The sequence below is a fragment of the Dermacentor andersoni genome, chromosome 4 (assembly GCF_023375885.2).
Source record: "Dermacentor andersoni chromosome 4, qqDerAnde1_hic_scaffold, whole genome shotgun sequence".
Lineage (NCBI taxonomy): Eukaryota > Metazoa > Arthropoda > Arachnida > Ixodida > Ixodidae > Dermacentor > Dermacentor andersoni.
The window spans coordinates 176,700,770-176,723,432 of record NC_092817.1 but is presented as its reverse complement, the minus strand read 5'-3'; the positions used below and the strand labels follow the sequence as shown (position 1 = coordinate 176,723,432).

At 47.2% G+C, this 22,663-nt stretch overlaps 1 protein-coding gene across 2 annotated transcripts in view; it reads right to left on the bottom strand.

Annotated features, from left to right (window-relative positions):
- LOC129384965 (uncharacterized) overlaps positions 1-22,663 on the bottom strand; it is a 180,089-nt gene that overhangs the window by 101,429 nt on the left and 55,997 nt on the right. For both annotated transcript variants that reach the window (XM_072287979.1, XM_072287978.1), the window contains exon 2: positions 7,055-7,152. In XM_072287979.1, the coding sequence (XP_072144080.1) occupies positions 7,055-7,152 (98 nt within the window). The remainder of the gene's footprint in view (positions 1-7,054; positions 7,153-22,663) is intronic.

Here is a 22,663-nt window from a genome sequence, read left to right as displayed (position 1 = left end):
TATGCATCGTAATGCAAAAACAATCCTCACATTGATTTCGTGATGGCCTCATGTTGTCCGTCTCAATGTCTCGAACCAGTGCGCTGAGAAGCACTTTACACACTGCAGGGAAAACGCGCAAGCAACTCCTTTTCGTGGACTGTCTTCAACAAGCTGCTTGTCGCCACCGCACGCTTTACACGCACAGCTTTCGGCAACGGCACACGAGAGAGGGTCAGTGTCACTCAGGCCATAACCGCGGTCACTATCACTTGCCTTTAGGTTCTTCAAGCGTTCCGCCGAGTGCAAAAGCTTCGATGCAGACGCGCACGTGGTGGCCGCGGCGCCCACTCCTGGATTGTGTTGCGGAGAATTGGCGTCATTGGAGATCGACTTATGCCGGTTTCCGTGGAAGAGACGTTTTTAAAGCACTTATTTGGCTTCGTCATTGCATTACCGCTAAATAACCAGCACCAAAGTATAAACAAATTCGATTGTCCGAAGCACGAGCAAAACGCCGCGCGTTGCGAGTAATCCAGCTGCGTCTTAGGATTTGTATGGCTAACTGAAATATGCTAGCTAGGTTTTCACAGTTGCCAGATGACTGGCAGCCATTTTGCTAAACGTCACAAAAATAGGCGTTGATTTTTTTTTTCAGTTTAGGAGAGGCACAGATCCCAAGCATGTGTCAAAGGGTTCCTGGCTGGATGCTGCCTGTAGCCCCGTTTACATGAATGCGACAGAGGCGCATCGCATTTCCAAGCGCATTTGGGAAAAGCGATGCGACGCCGTTTACATGTAGCGCATTAACTCTCGCGAGAACGTAGCGCCACTTGGTGTCGTATAAGGCAAGTGCAGCCGAATTCCGGTGTAATTGGTTTCCGGTAGTGGGCGGAGTGCACGTTGGTGGCTGAGTGCCGACTGTACCGACTACCGAGTGCCTGACGCTTGTGCAAAATGCTTGGGAACGCAGCGTTCCGTCTCCACCTTATGCTACTTTTGTCGGCATGGGCTAACTTTCCCGCCATCTTGTACGCTGATGCATGCAGCATCCGCAGCGACGTCGTCGGATGCGGTCGGCCTACATTAAAGCACTTTTGCGCGCAAGAGGGTTCGCGACGTGCTCTGCCGTCACCGATTGACAGCTCACCAACATTTAATTCAGATATGATAGCAAGGAAAGCAGCGGTTTCCACTGCAGAGAAATAGGTTCGCGTAGAGCACGCTGCCGCGAGCGAAGTTGCCATGGGGGATGCCATTTTGTTTCTCGCAGCTTCACCACCGCGGCAGTCCCGCAGCTAATTCCTTCCCATAATTCCTAATGCGACGATCCTGCGTTTACATGTTCCGCGAGAGTCGACTCGCGCCCGTAAATCTACCCTTGCCTGGCGCATTAATGCGATGCGCCTTCCTAGCGCATTACCGCTGTTTACATGAATGCTATGCGCTAGAAATGCAATGCGATGCGACACTGTCGCATTCATGTAAACGCGGCTTATGTTTCGAAAAATGCTGATATTTAGGTAAATATTTCGCGTGCGCGCAAATGAAACACTGGGCCATGTTAAGAAAAGAATGGAGATTTTAAATTACACAAAAGCAAAAAATCGATGTTTTTGGGAAACGTTGCCTACCCTGTTTCCTTAAGCGACAGGGTTAATCACTACGAGCCCGCGACATACTCAACTGTGACAAAATTTCACAATAAAAAAAATGCGAACACGTGCGAACAAGCTATTCAGCGCACACGTTTCCTCATTAAAGAGCTGAGACGTGAAGATGACGTTAACGCCATACTAGCAGGCATCCGTTCCCGTTTACATAAGCAGTAGTCTAAAAAGTCTTCCATATGTTTTGCTATTACGACAACCTGCACGACACTGTTAGGCAAAAACAATACAAGCCGGAAAAACACGTATGGTCATATTCAGGAATGCGACCGGCTATTACGGGCAGCCATTTCTCTGATCGGAAGAAAAGCGCCAACAAAAGTTCCGTTATTCCGAACGTATGAAATTTTACGAATACTTTGGCAATCGTGGTTACGCAAACAAAATGCCAAAAACACAATCACCGAAATTGAAACGACACGAAACAAATAGTGAATTGAGAAAAAGTTTCACTGTTACGTACTAAAATATACGACCACGTGCAAACGAGCAATTAAGTCAGCGGAGACGTTTTGTTCGTCAAAGATAGCTGAAGAGTAAGCTTCTCTTGACGTCACCACCATAATAGCGTCCGATTACTTGTAAGTAAGCAGAACTCAAACAAGTTGCCCAAAAGATTCATTATTCCAAGAAACATGCGTGGCACTGTTTGGCAAGAACAATATAGCAGCCCCAAAGACAGGCGTGTTAAAATTCAGCAGCGCGGCTGGCCATATATGCAGCAAGTGCGCCAACCGCGATACAAATTTATTCGCACGAATTTCAGATATTCCAACTTTACGCAGCTGTATGATTGCTCTCGCAATCGCGGTTACGTAAAAAAAGGAAAAAAAAAAGCTCAAGCAAGGCTATTGCGGACAGTGCCGGTCTGGAATAGTTATTATGATTCATATTAATTTTGTTATAATTCACCACTGTTCAGAAAAGACAAATGCGATAACTCTCGCGCACCCATCCTATCGGCTGCATGGAAGTTAGCGGTTCGGAAGTTCCTCATTCAGAAATTTCTTTTTATTGGACCCAAGCGCTGCGCAGAAACAATATAGGCCAGAGTAAGCTCGGAAATTTGCAGAAAAGCAGTACGATGGAACCAAACGCAGCACAACGCATGGTCAATCGCCCATTGATGTTACCTCGCCACAAAGCATGGGGATGCGCAATTCCGTCATTCGAATGGGCGGAGACATGACGGCACATTAGTGGAAAATATTGCAGTGCTGCTAATTGAAAAACACAGACTTCATGAACTGTAACTTACATCTTGATGGATGTAAGGCGTACAGGTGCCGCGGAGATCGAGCTCCTAAGCGAACGACGAAAGCGTTCACCTGGAACTGACAAACGTTCAAGCTGGAACTCATGAGCACAAGACACGACCACCACGTCCAGTGAAAACGCGCAGACTGAACGCTGGGCGCACCAACCTTAAGGCATTCCGAGCCTAGAGATAAGGGTGAAGAGATCCAATAAAACGGCGGCCTTAGGTCATGTGACCGACTAGGCGCAAATCAGCACAAAGCGTGCAATAAGAGAGAGGGACCTTTTGACTGGCTCAAGACAGTTACTGCTCCGTTCTACAGCAGTACTTGCACCTGTTGCAGAAGTAGCAGTGCTCGGTTTTCTCGGCATCATCGGAGAGAGCGGAAGCGTGGGACACGATTGCTTCGCTTACGTCTGGCGGTAGTTCGCGATGCGTGGTAATGCCCAGCAGTTCCGGTGCTCTACCTACCTATTTGTGACGTTTCCTCCCGATATGCTCGCTCAGTTTCGGTCGTTCATAGCTGCTTCTCCATTTATCCTCTGCACAGGAAGTTTGATCCTGAGTGCAGCAGCTTCAGAACGACGGTTAACATTCGGCGATATGATCACGTACTACGTGTTGGATTGTGTGCCTTGGTCCCACATATGTCCGGTATGGGAGATCCTGTTGCAAACACCCTTCGGACATCCCTAGGGTTAAAGTTCTGGAATTTGTTTAGATTCCACAAGTTGAAACGTTTGTATGTCCGAAGGATGTTTTAAACAGGACATCCAAAAATTAATCTACTTATGTTATGCACTGGACGTCTAAACCAGGATTTGGACGTTTGGATATAACTGCGAGTTCCAGAGTGTAGTCGTGGTTCAATGAGCTGCGCTCTAAGGACCGGCAGAAAAGCCCGATGACAAGTTTGCTGACTTCAGTGCAGAGAAAATACGCGGCCGCCCCATACGAAGGAAGGTGAGCAGAATCGCTCTGCGGCGTTTCGCTGGAAACTCGGCAGCTCCGGATGCCACCATATAAATCTCCAAAGCCTGCTTCTACTGGGCCCATGGGACAGGATGACCAGTTGAAGGCAGGAAAGGTGGTGGCGGTTGTAATCACGGAGCGTACATAGTAGTGATCTAGCAGGCGAAATCGCCAGGAAATTTGACCTTGTATTAGTTTAATTCTCGCCGCCACTATGTTGTATTAAGAACATAGAAAAACGATGCTATCGATGCATGTACCTCATCTTTCTTTGTTGTCCCCACACGACTCCTTCCTTCTTCCATGAACGAGAAAGTGAAGGCAGTATTTTGTCAAATAATGTATTCTGTTCGTTTCAACACAGATCGACAATATGTATGTTAATACTAGAAGATAAACTTGGTTGAGTTGGTGGTGATAAATGTTTCGGAAATTTACCGCGCAGCACAGTTTATGTTGCAAGAAGTTACAAAATACACACGTTCTCCGTTGTGTATAGGTTGCCCTTGTCATGCGGGAAGGTTTATGTAGGTCAAACCAGCCGCTGCCTGAACGTTAGATTAAATGAGCACTAGTCATCATTAAAAGGTACGGGAGCTTTGCACTTTTCTTTGCATTCAACAGAGTGCGTGTGACGACCATTAGCGAAAAAAAAAACCGTTTGTTTGTTTGTTCTAGCGTAAAGATCAACCCACAAGGAAGATTATGGGAGCTTTTCATATTGATAAGAAAGGGGAAAGGTGCGTCGGTAGACCGCTTGTCACTGTTAGTAAAGAATAGGTGAGATATTTGGAAGAAAGAGTTTCACGATTGATTGTTGTTAACTTGGATAGGGACATTTGTTACTGGGTTTTTGGTTTTTTTATATTTTGACGCACTGGTTTTATCCGCGTAATGACGAACTGATGTTTTCGACGTGCGTTTTGACAATTCACCAGGATAGCTCCTAATTTGCATGTACGGTAGCTCAGTTGTTGACATGTGGTTCTGTGTTGGCGGGTGTGTATAAATGTGACTTTCGTCAAGTAAAGCAATGAAGGGGGCTGGTTGGTGAACGTTCATCGTTATATTGCGCTCAGTTTTACAAACACGATATTAAGGCAGGACAGGACGTGGACGGACGTAGCGCAACGTCCGTCCATGTCCTGTCCTTCCTTAATATCGTGTTTGTAAAATTGAGCGCAATATAACCATGGACTTTCTTCAAAATGAACGTTAGCTGTGAGTCAGTGCCAGTGTCGTGTTCTTCCTTTTCTTCGTCCTTGTCTGTTTTGCGCTGTTAATTTCCAAAACATGCATGTGTTTACAGTAACTCTGCTTGCGAGTATAGTCCATCGATTTTCTCAGACGCTTGATGCCTGAGCTAATGTATCTGCTGTTTTTAGATATGTTATATTTCTTTTGATAAAGTGCCTCTTGAAGAGTTAGTATTCAAACCTGAAAGTATCCTACTTTTGCCAGATATGATTGAGCGGATTAATTTATACACAGCGATCAGTCTTTTGAGGCCCGAGGTTGTCCTCCATTCTGAGTGGTACTTAAGGTATACATCAAGGTTGTGTGTTCGGCTCAAATATTGTTTGTAATTGTGTTAACAATTGAGTTCATGTCATACCTAAAACGTATTTATTGTAGTATTTGCCAGCGACTGTGTTGTTCTGAAAGAAATGTGTTCATTGTATGAGCATATTTTACTTCAGGAAGAACCGATGCTAAATTATGAAATGTGTGAGAAAAAGAATCATTCAACATGGAGCATGGAACCCAGACACCGGGTTGGTGTAATTGGTGTATGCTACGAAATACATCAAAACACCACAAAAACGTCACGGGCAGGACAGCGAACTGCTGCCTGAGCACATGTGCTGTACCCTGTCCTATACGTGGCTTTCTTGCAATCTCCAAAATTATTGCGTAAAAGGTTATTTTGCCAGAAATGGTTTTCATAAAGCGACCAACGTGCAAAATGCCCACGTTTCCAAAGGTACCTGTTAGTGGCTCAAAGCTCTACATCGGTGGCTTCGAAACAGTCGTCATTTTATGAAAGTGGTCCGTTGTACAAGCGGCAGCATAAGACTCGACATATCGCCCTTTGTTCCACCAATGGAACCCTCCGCACAGTCCATCATTATTTCTCAAGCGTAAAAAATGACCAGCCTTGATTGGCATCTCGAAGTGATGTCAGTATGTGTGAACGGAGGGCCCATGGAACCAGTCGAGGCCATACAGAGCTGCTTTATCATGTTTATTTATCTGCCCATGGCAGGCATGTTTTTTTTTTTATTTTCCGACTGCCACTAAGATGTATTTTGGCTGTTTCAGCAAAGGTAGTCGAGAGAAGATAAATATTTATAATTACCTTTCTTAAGCGAAACCTACAGATACCTATATGACCACCTTTAAATGAATAGGCTACTTTTAAGTTCAGTTTCAAGTGAACTGACAAAACATTATTTGACGATGTTAGGGAGACTGAATAACTACTAAAATCTTGACTGATTCCATCGGCTTTTGAACAAATTTACTGTGACTGCAACCTCCGCTCTCAATTAAAACCATTCGGTCGTTTTTTTTCTTGTTTGTTTCTGAAGTAAGGGGGCCTAAACACGTACTGGGCGGGATTTTTGTGCATGATAGTATGCAGAGTAATGTTGTAGCATTGTCGTGGCCACGTCAGCGCTTTCACTGCGCATGTCGATGCATCCTATGTTGTTATTAAGCAGCCGGCTGAATTTTATATGCGCACGTTTCTTGTTCACCACCGCTATTCGGTGCGCACCGGGTAAATTCCCCGTATTATTTGGTACATGCGCGCATGACAAAGTATGCAATTATGTTCTCAACGTATAAATGACGAATTGGCCAGCAACTATTATAGTAAATTGAACCTAGATGTAAAAATTGACATTTGTATGTTTCACATATTCGATTAGCTGCCTCTCTAGGAGTGGAAAAACGTTAATGTGTATGCTCAAAAGGAGAACCTTACCGGCAAACTGCGAAATGTGAAATCTTTTGCGAGTGTACACGGCTAATAAAAATTGAGAATTAAGTAAGATGCCTGTCGAGTTAAAAATACATTAGCGTTATACAAACATAATCTAAGGACACATTTTGGTGAGTTGAGTCCATTGTCTGTATTTTTGTGAAGAATAACATTGAAATAGCAACTCACGTCGGACCCGCGTCGCGAGTGTAGCCGAAGACGCGAACAGTTAGGCCCTGATACGCATCGAATTTTCCTGGAAACTGGATGGCGAAGTCGCGTCCAAACTAGAAGAACATAGTACAAGCATATGATTTACCGTACTTAGCATGTGAAACACACAAAAATACTATTTTTGCGAGTAACAGCATGATCGCATCAGATATGATGTTTGATGGTATAGCAATATACAAAAGCACACGAACAGGAAAATGTGCAGAATTGTAGGTAGGATTCCTAGCACTGAATAAATTGAAAAAGCACTGAATATGCAAAAGGGCTTTCAAAGAATTGCATTTAGTGGAACATGAAGGCAATATCAATGCCTATAAGTAACGGGTCTTCGAAACGACCTAAGTCTGTCCACAACAGTCGAACTCATTGCCGGTTCTCCATACTCGTTGATGATTTTTACCCTCTCGTCCATTTGCGTTCTGTATTATATCTAGAAATATCTGGCCTCTTTAACATGTGACGTAGGCAGGGTAAGCCCTATTGAACCCATTGATTCTGGCTGTTCGTCAAGAACTTTGTCAAATGAGATGCGCGCTGTCGTCTTGTGCTTAATCTGACAATGTTACATGCAATCTCTGCCTTCTCACTTAAAAAAGTGCACTCATTCTCACACACAAAAAAAAAACGGGGAAACGCCTTGTTCCAGAAAAAAATGTGACAGTATACCCATCTCTCAATTAATTTCGACGTTAATACGATAAGCATCAATGCACTGTAGGGCACATATTGATGAGTGAGTCATGTATGTAGCGCAGCTCCTCTATCGCATTTCCCTCTGAACATGCAGCGCCACATGGCGGTGACACCGTGCAGTTGTTGCATAGCGCGTGTGTCACTTTGTATTCAGACAAAGTTGCCTGAATATGCACAACGCGGGTTTGATTCCACCCAGAATCAGGGATACTTTTTTGTTATTCCGGGACTACCTCCTAGGTACATGCTCCGATATTAACGGAGCGTCTACGAATAAATGCCTGCAGCTCTGTTTGGTGCAGGTACCGCAGTAGAGAATAAGCACGTTGTTGACCTTCATCGATCGGGCTGCGTCATATGCCACGTTGAACTTGGGTTTAGCTTCATTGAGCATCTTGTGCCTAATATGTTTATTACCACGGCACAGTCCAGCACAGCAACAAATATTCCGGACTGCACCAGATACACAAGTTGGTGACAAAGAGGTTCGTGGAAGAGTAGATCGCTAGTGACACCAGGTGGTCACATTAAATTTAATTATGCAGTTTTACGTGCCAAAACTACGACTTGATTAGGACACGAGCACATCATAATTGGATTTCTCCGCTCTTTCTGCGCATGCACGAGGAGCAGTGGTCGCGAGAGAGAAATGTCCTCGCTTTCGTTCCTTGAGATTTCTCTTCGAGTAGGTACTACGGAGAAGAAAGTTGTTAGCTGCGTTCGTCCCTAGCCGAGGTGGCAACGCAATCGACAGAATGCGTGGCGTGTCCAAGGTGAGTTTGTTGCCATTTTGTTGTGACGGTAGCATATTAAATTTTTATAGTCGCAGTGGGATACGTTTGGACGTGAGGCGTTTTCTCGGATAACTTTAATGGCAAGGCATTACGTCGCGCCGATTCATTATTCATTAGTGTCGTTGAGCATATACCACACACTTCAGGGAAATGGCGGGAACGGAAACAGTTTATGAATTCAACTGCCGTGCCGATGCATTAGTTCTTAATGTAACTGAGCATACAACACACTTGGAGATTCGTGGGAATGGAACATTTTGTACTCTGTATGTGAAAGTACTAAAACTTACGTCGTCATGCAATCTGAGCCATAGATCGTAGTGAGAGCTGTACAGCCACACTGGCAAAACACTGTGCCCTGCGGATGAATACGGAACAAATGTATGCTAAAGAAAAATGGTCGTCATGCAATTTCATAGCAGTAGATCCTTGTGAAAGTTGTACAGTAACGCTGATATTGGCTACGTGGTACGTTTTTGCAATCAGCCAGCTCTTCCAGATTCAGAAAAGACTTAAGGCCGGAGGAAAATTTCTAAATCTACAAGATGGCAACCTGATTTGATAAATCATAGTTTAGATGCTTCCAGTAGAAGCTTCTGCACCAACAGAAACTAAGTTGCAGGAAAAGTTGGACTTCAGAAAGTAAGTGCGTCAATATTACACCAACGATAAATGCAGTTCCACTATATGGATGACTTGCCTTGTATGAAAACATTGTTTTCACCTTTTGCTCTCCGGTTCGCCACATAATCCTTGCGGATTAAGGCGAAGTCTCACTGTTTAGATCAATACGTTTGTCACTGGCTGAACACAAAATAATCAATGTCAATGTCGTATGATGAGCATTAAAAAGTTCTGCTCCGCTCCTACTTTGTGACTGATGAGCCGGCTATGCTTACATAGGTGCGGATCCACCTCCAGAGGGTCATCACTCAATTGCATATTTTTTTACAGGAGCGTAGACACCTCAATAAATAGTGCTTTTTGACTGACTGCACATAGGTTACCAGGCTTTTTATCAATCTTTTAAATCACCCACAAAGGCATACGTTATCCTCTTCATTTAGTAAAGAGGGGTAAACATCGACAAAATGATGCAGCTCAAATAGCTTGAACGTGTATACGTTTTCTATCCGCAGTGACGGACAAGATAAGATGGCTCGAGCGTTGCACAATGCCGTTTGCCTAAAGTCAGTTTCGCCGTAGGGCATCAATGTCGCGCAATCAAGCATGCGCAGTGTATTGCGACGAAAACGGCCACTGTCAGAGGATATAGTGTACATATACGTGCGCAACTGCCGTCACGTCTCCTGTCTCAGTACATGCACGGAGACGCCGACCAAATGTACTGACAGGCCTTCATAGCTATTTCGCACGCGGTTGTTGCGATGTGAGCCCTTGTTTGGCCCACAAAGAGCTTCCCGTATATGAGCTAGTCATCGTAACAGCAGGGATTAGTAATATGCGCTCCTTCATTAATTACCCTTGCGCACAAGCACCTCAGAATCGCTACGAATCTGCACCATGTAGCCAATATCAGTGTTACTGTACAGCTTTCACAACGATTTACGGCTCACATTGCATGGCGACGCAAGTTTGAGTACTTTCACATACAGAGTACAAAATGTTCCATTCCTACGAACCTCCAAGTGCGTTGTATGCTCAGTAACATTAATAACTAGTTCATCGGCACGGCAGTTGAATGCACAAACTGTTTCCGTTCCCGCGAATCTCCTGAAGTGTGCGTTATGCCGACCTTGCTAAGCGACACTAATCAACAATGCATCGGCACGATGTAATGGTTTACCACTAAGGTCATCCGAGAGGACACCTCACTTCCAGACATATCCCACTGCGACTATAAAGATTTATTATGCTACCGTCGCAATAAAATAGCAACAAACTCACCTTGGACACGGCTTCTTCGGCTTGCCGGCCACGCATTCTGTCTCAATCGTGTTGCCAGCTCGGCTAGGGACGAATGGAGCTAACAACTTTCTTCCCCGTAGTACCCAGGCGAAGAGAAATCTCAAGGTCCAAAAGTCCCCATATTTCTCTCTCGCAACCAGTGCTCCTCGTGCATGTGCACAAAGAGCGGAGAAATCCATTTATGTGTGCTCGTGATTATGACGAATGCTGTAGTGGGAGTCTCCGGAAATTTGGACAACCTCGGTTTCTTTAACGTGCAACTAAATCTAAGTACAAGGGTGTTTTCGCACTTCGATCCCATCGAAATGGGGCCGCCATTGCCGGGATTCGATCCCACGACCTCGTGCTTATCAGCCCAACACCACACCACCAAGCAACTACGGCGGCTGACACCAGCTGGTGTTCTTATTGACTACGCACCGGGTTTACTCACCACAGCAGCCCAACACTCTAAGCCTACGACCAAGCACGACCCAGGGAATCGAGTCGGTGGAAAAACGGCTAGAGCATCAGCCCGATGGAAATATCGGCAGGAAGGTAGCACTTTAAAATCTGTAAAGTTGCCTCAAAATGCTTATCGTTTTAAAGAGTGGCAGCTTCGCCCTGAAGGTGATAGATTGATTGCGAAAGCATAGCAGTAGATAGCTATACGAAATTAGGATAGTAGTTTTATGGGAAGTATAAACGTGTAAACCTTCGCTTGCTATCTAAATTAACAAGCATGGTGTCACGTACGCACATGCAAGTACTGAAACACCTCACTCGCTCACCGCAGAAACTGTGCTCTCAAAACTACAGTGGAAGGAAGTGCGGAAGCAGCAGCGAGCGCATTCCCCTCTGTGCTGTCTCTTGCTTCAGCGCAAACTAAGCTGCGAAAACAGTGCACAACCACGCAGATCTCTTACAAGATAGGGCCCACGTGGCCGCGCCATACCCAGCTGTTCCCGGAATAATATTATCAACAATTTCACCTCCCCCCTGAGTCTTGCGCGCGGCGAAAGACACGTGCTTCTTCCTTGCTTTCCTCTCCTCGCGCGTGAGAACGAGCTGCCATCGTCGACTCAAGCCTTTTTCGCATGACTAAATTTTCATTCCACTGGAAGTGCGATTTCCGTCGCATGTGACGGGAGATCGCAATAGAAGTGCCGACCTCCCTTTTTTACTTCAACTAAGCGGTTCGTTGCACTCACAGCGATCGCTGCGATTTTTCGTCGGAATTGCGCCAAGAGTTATTTCCGCACTTTGTTTTAAGAAATGGCGCCTTGCTTATCAAACGCAATGCAGCGAAGACGTAGATTGCCGGATCCGGTACGTAGCACTGAAACGTGAAGGGAGAATAAAAGACTTGTGCCCAGATTTGATTCTGCCATTTCTAGGTGTGTTTTGAAATACAACGTAGCAAATGAGATGTATTTTCACGTTTGATTCGTATGCTGTAGAGAGAGAGAGAGAGAGAGATAGAAAGACAAAAACGGAAGAGGAAAGACAGGGAAGTTTGCCAGTGTAAATAACGGCTGGCTACCCTGTGCTGGGGAAAGAGGCAAATGGAATAAAAGGAGAAAAAAGATAAGAAAACGACGAAAATTCACACAGTAACGCGATGCTACGCGCAACAACAGCCAACGGTGGTCGTGCAATTCACTGGCCCTTAAACACTTCAGCAAAGCCCTTAAGGCCTCGAGTGCTGAAACCCGTCTGGACCAGTGTCCTAGAACTTTCTTTTCTGTGAAGGGGTGATTGTCCAGTTTTTCCAGCGCCGTCACGAGCCCTTTTCTTGGCATATTGTAACGTGGACAGTCACAGAGGAGGTGCGCGATCGTCTCCTCGCAGTCTCAGGTGTCGTAAGCAGGGCAGTAGGCCATAACAATGTGGAAGGAATATAAATTCCTTAATGCCACACCGAGGCATAGGCGGCACAGAAGTGTTACTTCCACTCGTGGTAACCCTGGCGGAAGACGGAGTTGCAAACGTGGATCCAATTTGGGAAGACGTGCGTACGTGAATTCACTGGTGTTTCACAGAGTTTGCGTAAGCTCGCGTGCAAGGGAGCAAAGACTTATGGCTGCATCTTTCTTGACAGTTGTATGGGTATAATATGGGCACCATCGAGGGCCGACCGGGCAGCGTAATCCGCACTGTGATTTCCGGCAATTCCGCAGTGACCCCGTATTCACTGGTAGATGACGTTGTGCCCCTTGTTGATTGCGTGATGGTTGAGCAGTCGGATTTCTGCGACTAATTGCACATTAGGTCCTTGGTTTAAATGGGACAACAGACACTGCAGAGGTGCCTTTGAATCACAAAAAACATACCATGAATGTGGTGATTTGGGAACATTAAACTCCAGAGAAGAACGAATAGCTGCGAGTTCTGAAGCCGTCGATGATGTAACGCGACAAATCTTGAATTTGATGGTGACAGATTAAGCGGGATTTACCACTGCTCCAGCTGAACTTTTAGAGGAGACAGAACTGTGCGTGTAAACGTGGGTGTGTTTGCAGTGCTTGTCATGTAGGAATGAAAGCACGGTTTGTTTGAGGGCGAAATATGACATCTCCCTTTTATTTATGATGTCTGGAATGAGAATAAGGGCCTGGAGTAGATGCAGGCACCACATCGGTAGAGATGGTCGTGCTGCAGGTGTCATGTTTGGCGGTAAAGTTCCACGGTTGGCGGCAATAATTCTACTAAACGCTGAACGAGGTCGAGTGGCAGGAAGGGAGGCGAGATGATGTGATGGAAGTCAGCCATTGTGGCTGACGTGCATCCTCAAAGAGCCGACATGAATATATGTATTGATGTGGTGGTCATGCGCGATAAATATTGTTGCCGCGGATGCACACATGGGAAGGCCAAGACAAATTCGCAGAACTTGAGCTTCCACAGACTGGAGGGCTCGGAGGTTGGCCTTGCCGGTCCTACGCAGTACAAGTAAGCTGTAGCGTAGGAGGCCCAGGAACAGTGCGTTATACAGTTGGAGCATCCCACTCAAAGACGTACCCCATGACTTTCCTGCAAGAAACCTGAGCACGTGTGTTATCATGACTAGTTTCGTTTTTAGGTAGGAGAGATGAAGACTCCAGGAGAGGTCTCGATCTATTATCACTTCTAGAAAGCACTGCGTCTTCTCGTAGGCAATAGGCTGTCCATTAATTAACACGACGTGCGTACAACTCTAACAACGTACGGTCTCATTACTTTGCGCGAGAAAGCGAGCATGGAGCACTCCTCAGAGGAGGATTCCAGACGTCGTACTCGAAGATAACTTGATAACCGCTTTTTGGAGTCTGGCGAGCATCTGTGGACGCGTCGCTCCTCATGACCATATGCATATATCGTCTGCATATATCGACACATGGACGGATTGTGGAAGGGTATGAACCAGGTCTAGGAACGTCCAGGAACATCGCTGGTGACAGTCTCCTTAGGCTTTTGTTGTGCTGAACAGACAAGACAAGATCTATGAGGTTGTCTACAGAAGATCGTCCGCGTCGCAAGCCGGCCATAGCATCATGGTATATTTTGTAGAGTTCGAATTACCATTTTAGACACATCAGCACCATCCCCTTCATCACCTTTCCTAGACAGCTGGCCAGAGCAATGGGACGATAAGACACGACGACTAGGGGTGACTTACCTGGTTTGAGCAGAGGCACAAGGTGGCAGGACTTCCATGCAGCAGGAACCACTCCTTTACGCAATGAATTTTTGCACACATCTAGAAGAGCATACCGGGCTGTTTGACCGAGGTTCCCAAAAGCTGCGTATGTCACCACGTCAGGCCCAGGCGATGAGGAACGACTGCACGCTGCCAACGCCGCTTGCAACTCCTCGGTGGAAAACAGATTGCCCATACGAGAATCCCGCGAGATTGGGACATGAAGGGGGTCATGTACGGGGAACGAGGACTGTAGACGAGCAACCTTCAAAGAGAAACTCTCCGCTACGTAGATCTCCCGGCGACCATGACAAAGACCCAGGCAATTAAAGGTGTGTCGTTGTTGTGGTGATGTTCGAATACCGCGCACTGTTCTCCATATATGTGATAGGGGTTTATGTGGATCGAGGGAATCACAAAAAGTCTTCAATTTGATATACTGCAGGGAGTTGATCCAACGCTGGATCTTTGTATGCGTCTCGCCTCCATTAGGTCACAGATGGACTTGGTGCGCTTGTACCTTAGTTCCGCGTGACGGCGAATTGCTCGAAGCCACTCCGATTCTGCTTCAAATACAGAAAATTTATGATTAGGCATAAAAACTCTTGTGGCTTCTCGAGCAGCGTCGTTAATGAGCTCCTTGTTGTTGCCAGGTCGACAGTGCTGGATCTATGGGCAATTCTTCACCATGAGCAAGTGTATTTAGACCAGTCTAGGCGTTGAATAACTGGTGGAGTGTGACTTGCGTATGCCGTAAATTTGACCATATCTTGGAACGTGGTCCCTACCATGTGTTTCGTTGTCCGGAAACCATTTTAAACTGGCGCTGAGGCATCTTGAAACAAAAGTTAAGTCCAGGCAGCTGCTGTATGTCAATCCCTGCTGAAAGGTGGGACTGCCATGATTTAGGCAGCTGAGTTCATGGTCCGATGCAAAGGATAGTACACGTCTTCCTCGACAATCCATCTTCAAGCTTCCCCATAGCGGGCGGTGCGCACTGAAATCACCGGTGAGAATCGATGGTCAAGGTGTTGCTGTTAAAACTGCACTTAGTCTTGCGTTGTCAAATCGACTCGAAGGGGAAATGTAGGCACCAACGAGCGTGAGTGAATCGTTCTTGCATTTTATAGTTAAACATACGTACTGATTGTCGTTATCAGGTGCCACTGGGTGTAAAATATAAGTTAAATTGCATCTGACGTAAACGATGACTTTGCTGCGGCCGCTACAGGTGGCAGACATGAATGCTTCATGTCATGATAGGCGAATGGCGATCTCAATGTTTGGCTCACAAATGACAATGATTAGAAATTTTTGCTTTAAAACAAATGGACGAAATCCCAAAATGCGGGATTTAAGACCTCTGGCATGCTACTGGAAGATGAACGGTTCCAGGAGTTGTGTTAAATATTATGCTCCGGAAAAAAGAGAAGCCGAAGTTAGAAACGAGCGTGGACCCGAGCGCGTGCCTGCATTTTTTTTTAGTTATTTTGCAAGCATCCAATATGCTCATCTTCACATGTGCAGTCGTCAGAGAAGTTTATCTCGAGCTTGTCAACTGTCTTACATACGACAAATTCCTGCTAGCATTTAAACGATTTGTGGCACGACGAGGAATTTGTAAGATTGCGTATTCTGACAACAGCAAGACATTTAAAAGACTAAAAGGAGATCCAGCGACTTTATGAATTAATGAAATCACAGGAAGTAGAATCGTATTTCAGAAGTCACAGGATTGTTTCGAAATTTATCATCGAACAAGCACCCTGGTGGGGACAATTTTGGGAACGACTCATTATATTTCTGATGTCTACATTGAAAAATCAAAACACTGGGAAACGATTTCTTTAAGTATGAAGAACTTTAGACCACGCTCTATCAAGCTGAAGCGAGGATAAATTCACGACCGATTACATTTGTGTATGCAGAAGCCTCTGAACCAATGCCGCCTACGCCAAGTCATTTCCTCATAGGCCAAAGATTGACTATGCTTCCTCCAGAGTTGTCGAGCACAGCCTTCAAAGAGACACCGTCGCACAAAATTACTTCAGCGAAGATGGAAACACAGAGAACATGTGTTGAACAATATCTTGAACCGCTGGCGACGAGAGTACCTCCAAGAACGTGGTTCAGGTTACATTAATAAAACTAGACACTCAGAGCCAGTGAAGCTTGGAGACATAGCACTGATAAAAGAATTAAACTCGCCAAGACGATTGTGGAAGATGGAACAAGTGACACAATTATTTCCGGGCTGCGACGGCAAAGTTCGCTCAGGCAAAGTACTCACTTCTAGTGGCAACAAGTTGTGGAGACCGGTACAGATCCTGTACTACCTAGAATCTGCTGGACAAGCTCCGTCTTGAAAAGAAACAAGCACACGCAAATTGTTCGGCCTGAAGCTGTTAAATATTATGCTCCGAAAAAGAAGAGAATTAGAAGTTAGAAACGAGCGTGGACCCGAGCGCGCGCCTACATTTTTTTAGTTGTTTGCAAGCATCGAATAAACAAGACGTTCTCTACTTCGACTCCGCTTATTGGTTTTCAACAACTTGTTTAAGGAACGAGTGCTAAGGAGCAGCAATGGTGCTTCTCAAGACCGGAGAGTACCGGATTCAGGGTATTCAGTATTTGAAGTGCACCTCGAGCTGCCCGAGTGTGTATGGCAGTCAGTAGTACTCGTAGCGTGTTCATAAGGGCCCGTATCATGGTGAAGACTTGTTTGTCGGCGTCTGGGCTGCTGTCAGAACGTGAAGCATAAGTCGGCGAGTGTCCTGCATCTTGTTTCTCCACTGGTTAGTTTAGCCGTGGAAACGGTGGCCACTCCTCGCATGTGGCAATGATATTGGAAACTTTCTGCTTAGGAACCTCGTTGCAAGTATTGCTAGTCTGTGGAAGTTTGTGGACTGTCAATGGACACGGTGTATCCTTAGCAATAGCATTGGGTTTCCTACGTCTCCGGCGATGTCAACGCCGACGTCGCACCCTATCGGCAGCCTCCCTGTCTCACGAACGATCTCTGACCATTTGCCTCAAGACCTTAAGCTTATTTTCACATGTGGGCAATTCTTTGAAGATGCATCGTGAGAGCCTTGACAATTGGCGCACTTTTAGTTTTCTGCAAGACAGGCGTTGGAGCGGTACGACCCAGAGCATCGTGAACACACGGCAGCATTTCTGCAAACCGCACTGATATCCTTATCCTTTGACGCTTCCGGCACTGAAGCGGCTTTTGCAGAAAGGCCGTACTACGTGTCGGAAGTGCCCGACCTTGACGTGTGACGTAGGCTGTCTCCTTTAAATGTTAGCTTCACACACTGCGAGTTCCCCAAGCGACGGGCTTGCAATATTGCAATTCTCTATGTCGCTGGCTTGATGAGTATATGCAGTTCTGCATCGCCTATGGAATTATCTACGTCATAGACCACACCGGCAGTAGAGTCACCATCGTCTTGGTTATAGCAGCGTATGTTGACGCTATCCAGCACCTTAACGTTACTCAAAAAGCCTAGCGCTGCGGTGTTTGACATATATAGCGAGAATGTTCTTACGGGCGGTGATCCTTACATCTTTGATCTGACCGGAACAAGGGCCTCGAGCACCACAGATGTAGTTTGGCGGTTGAGCCGGTTTAGATTATCGCTAGCAGCCACAGGCACAAATAAATTTGTGTAGTCCGATGACTTTCGCGTCGGCACCACAGTTGCCTTACTTGAGGAAGGAGATGTCCTGACGAGTCTTCTCTTTGCTTTGTGATTTGCTACGGGAACGAAGTCACTGTCATCCGAGGTCTCAGCACTGGTCGCTGAATAGATCAGTTCACTGTCGGTGTCACTCGGGCGACATAGACCACTTGCTCGGTGCGGCCGCTGTTGACGTGGAAGGACCCGGCTCCCCTCCACGTAACTCCACGTCCATCGCCGTAGTTAAGGGAGAGGCGTCTCTTACAAAGTATCTTGAAATTCGCAGAGACAAGAAAGCAGCGTTCTACACAAAACAAACTTCGTCGTCGTATGCTGTAGATGTAGTACTTACTACACAACTTTGCGAGTTGCCAATACTGCGATGTGTTTTGTCCTCAGGAGACGATAGGCCTTTTGGGGTCGACATAATTTTCTTTACTGATGGCTAGCATACAAAATGGCGCGTACGGAGGAGCTTAAATAATTGCAACCTCGGCAAGGGCGTACGTACCCAAAGTGTTAAAGTTGCTGTGAACGCGCGAGCCCTTAGTTGCACACCTTTCCTGTCCGTTTTCCTGTCGCGCATAAGTTTCCCGATGCATCTTGACAGATTGTCTTACTTCACCTGTTTATTAAATTTGAAATGCCCGACGCGGAGGTTGTCGTGATGAATTTCATGCGATAGTACATTTAACTCCGTGGCTTGAGCAAACGCGTCGTCAATTTGTTTTTGAATATTTCATGCAGGTTAAGTTGAATCTCTTCTTCGATGGGGAATTCTTTTTTTTTTGAGTGTGTTATCTGCACTTTGTATTCTTCGTATCCTTTTTATCCCCACTGCATCCGTATTAGCCGTTATACGAACGGTGATTAACTGTACAGTTGAATAACATCACTGACTTCCCATAGTGTCACTGTGGCAACTCTTTCTTCGGCAACGTCAATTCAAACTCGTGCAAAAATTTGAAAAGCAGGGAGACCGCCTGTTCTTCTGTAGATGAAACGGTAGAAGACGGGACATTAAAATAAAGGAAATTAAAACTGTGCAGTCAAATAAGCCAGTTACGTCACTTCCTCTGAACGATTGCATCCCATCAGTATAAATATTTCTTGCACGTCCGCAGCTAATCAAGCGTGCAGAAATATCGCTTCTATGAAGTGTGCCATACCCTTAATTTGTGCGTAAACCAATATAATCATATTGTTACGTAGGAAGACGCAGACGAAAAGCTATGTACAAATATATTTACAAGGAAAATACGCTGCGCTTGGCCAAGAGGCAACAGCCCGCGCTAGCTTCTAATCGTCGTCGTCGTCTTCACACTGCTGGCCTTTCGTGATCGCGCATATTGTGCCGTAGCACTACCCCCGGCTGCAAAAGCGCCGTCCCGGAGCGACTAAAGATCGGACTCGGAAGCAGTGTAGTAGGCCTTGAGCCTACTGACGTGTACGACATCACTAGATGCCACAGGAGAGGACGAGGTTGAGGCCACAGGAGCAATTTCGTAAGTCACAGGCGTCCCCTGGCGCAGCACGCGGTAGGGCCCTGTGTATCGCGAAAGGAGCTTCTCTGAGTCCGACGTGACGAGAGGGCGACCACAGGAGCACGAGCGCACCAGGTGAAAACTGTACGTCACGATGGCGGGCGTTGTACTGACACTGCTGAGTGGTCTGTGAGGCCGTCAGTCGAGCACGGGCAAGCTGGCGTGCATGGTCAGCGAGGGCGATGGCGTCGCGCGCATAATCGCTTGTTGAGACCGCAGCAGGAGGAAGTGCCGTGTCTAGGGGCAAGGTAGGTTCGCGACCGTACAGTAGATAAAAGGGAGAAAATCCGGCGGTGTCGTGCCGGGAAGAATTGTACGCAAATGTTACGTAAGGAAGGGCAATGTCCCAGTCGTGGTGGTCCTTGGAAACGTACTTGGCCAGCATATCGGTAAGAGTACGGTTTAACCGCTCTGTCAGGCCATTGGTTTGAGGATGGTATGAAGTAGTCAGTTTGTGTTGAATGGAGCAGGAACGCACAATGTCAGCGATAACTTTCGAGAGGAAGTTTCGACCACGGTCAGTAAGCAGCTGTCGCGGGGCGCCATGAAGCAAGATAATGTCACGCAAGAGAAAGTCCGCGACGTCAGTGGCGCAGCTGGTAGGGAGAGCCCGAGTGATAGCGTATCGGGTGGCGTAATCAGTCGCGACGGCTACCCATTTGTTCCCAGAAGATGACGTGGGAAAGGGACCGAGCAGGTCTAATCCAACACGAAAGAACGGTTCCACAGGGACGGTGATCGGCTGGAGATGACCGGCAGGTAGCACCTGAGGTGTCTTCCGACGCTGGCAGGGATCACAGGCAGCAACATAGCGTCGAACGGAGCGAGCGAGACCAGGCCAATAGAAGCGGCGGCGGACGCGGTCGTACGTGCGGGTTACCCCAAGATGTCCTGAAGTGGGTGCGTCATGCATCTCAAAGAGCACAGTCTGTCGTAGCTGTTTTGGCACGACAAGAAGAAGGTCAGAGCCGTCAGGGAGGAAGTTCCTTCGATACAGAATGCCACCCTGGAGGACATATCGGCGAACGGATGCGTCGGTAGGTGTAGAGCGCAGACGCTCGATAAGTGCTCGCAGCGATAGGTCTCGGTACTGCTCATCGGCGATGTTACCGAAGGCAGAGACAGAGAAAATGCCGTTGGCGCTACTACTGTCGGCGTCGTCAGGCTCGTCGACCGGGTAGCGAGACAGGCAGTCAGCGTCCTTGTGTAGTCGGCCAGATTTATAGGTGACAGTATACGAATATTCTTGGAGGCGTAAGGCCCAGCGACCAAGTCTTCCTGTAGGATCTTTCAGTGAGCATAACCAGCAAAGCGCGTGATGGTCTGTGACAACGGAAAAGGATCGGCCATATAAGTATGGGCGGAATTTCGCAACCGCCCAAACTAGGGCCAGACACTCACGCTCAGTGATGGAATAGTTGCGCTCCGCGGGTGAGAGGAGCCTGCTGGCGTAAGCGATAACACGGTCGTGGCCACGCTGGCGTTGAGCCAGTACTGCTCCAATTCCGTGACCGCTGGCATCAGTACGGACTTCGGTAGGCGCAGAAGGATCGAAATGGGCCAAAACGGGAGGCGTTGTGAGAATGTCGATTAGATGAGAGAATGCAGAGGCCTCGTTATCGCCCCACTGGAAAGGAGCGTCTTTTTTCAAAAGGTCGGTTAGTGGTCGTGCTATGGCGGCGAAATTTCTGACGAAACGGCGGAAGTACGAACAAAGGCCGATGAAGCTGCGCACATCCTTGACACACTTCGGAACAGGGAAGTGCGTAACAGCATGGATCTTGCCTGGGTCCGGTTGCACTCCGTTCGCGTCAACGAGATGTCCAAGGACGGTAATCTGGCGGCGGCCGAATTGGCACTTCGATGCGTTGAGTTGCAGACCGGCTCGCCGAAAAACGTCCAGGACTGCTGAGAGGCGCTCGAGGTGCGTAGCGAACGTTGGGGAGAATACGATAACGTCGTCCAAGTAGCACAGGCACGTGGACCATTTGAAACCGTGAAGAAGGGAGTCCATCATGCGTTCAAAAGTGGCAGGGGCGTTACATAGACCGAACGGCATCACTTTGAATTGATAAAGACCGTCGGGTGTGACAAAAGCAGTCTTCTCGCGGTCGAGATCGTCCACGGCAATCTGCCAGTAGCCGGAGCGAAGGTCAATAGAAGAGAAATAGCGAGCACCGTGGAGGCAGTCAAGGGCGTCATCAATCCGAGGTAGGGGATACACGTCCTTTTTGGTAACCCTGTTAAGGTGCCGATAATCCACGCAAAAGCGCCATGAGCCATCCTTCTTTTTGACCAGTACTACAGGTGACGCCCATGGACTATATGATGGTTCAATAATGTTCTTGGCAAGCATTTTGCGAACTTCTGCGTGAATAACTTGACGCTCAGCTGGTGACACTCGATACGGGCGGCGATGAATAGGAGGGGCATCGCCGGTATTAATGCGATGTTTGACAGCTGTAGTTTGGGCTAAAGGACGATCGTTAAAGTCAAAAATATCGTGGTAGGAAAACAGAACGCGGTGGAGTTCACGAGCGTGCTCGGAGGGCAAGTCGGGGGCAATCATTTTCCGTAAGTCAGCGATGGTACAATTTGCCGACTGCGATGGTAGAGGAGTATCGGATGAAGTGTCGTCTACTGCAATGGATGCTACTGAGTGACCCTCGAATGAACAAAGCTGGGCCAAAGACATCCCACGTGGCAGCACTTGTGTCGTCAAGCCAAAGTTGACCACTGGCAGGCAGACGCAATTCGCCGTAATAGATAAAACTGTATGGGGTACTGTGATCCCATGTGTAAGGAGGACGTCTTGCATAGGAGCCGCGATGTAGTGACCGTCGGGGACTGGTGGGGATGACACTAGGTCAACGTAGGTCAGTGCCGAAGGTGGCAAGCGAACGAAGTCGGCGGAACTGAGGCGACTGGGGTGTGGTTCAGCAGGATCCAGAACAGGCAGGTCAAGGCGGAGAGTACTGGCGGAACAATCGATGAGAGCAGAATGTTACGGAAAGGAAGTCTAAGCCGAGGATGATGTCGTGGGGACAGTGGGCGATGACTGTGAATAGCACGATTGTTGAGCGATCGGCGAAGGAGACGCGGGCGGTACACATACCAATTACGGGGGCTGTTCCGCCATCGGCGACACGGACAACAGGCGTCGTGGCGGGCGTGATAATTTTCTTGAGCCGGTTACGAAGCTCAGCGCTCATTACGGACAAATGCGCCCCAGTGTCTATGAGAGCAGACACAGAAACACCGTC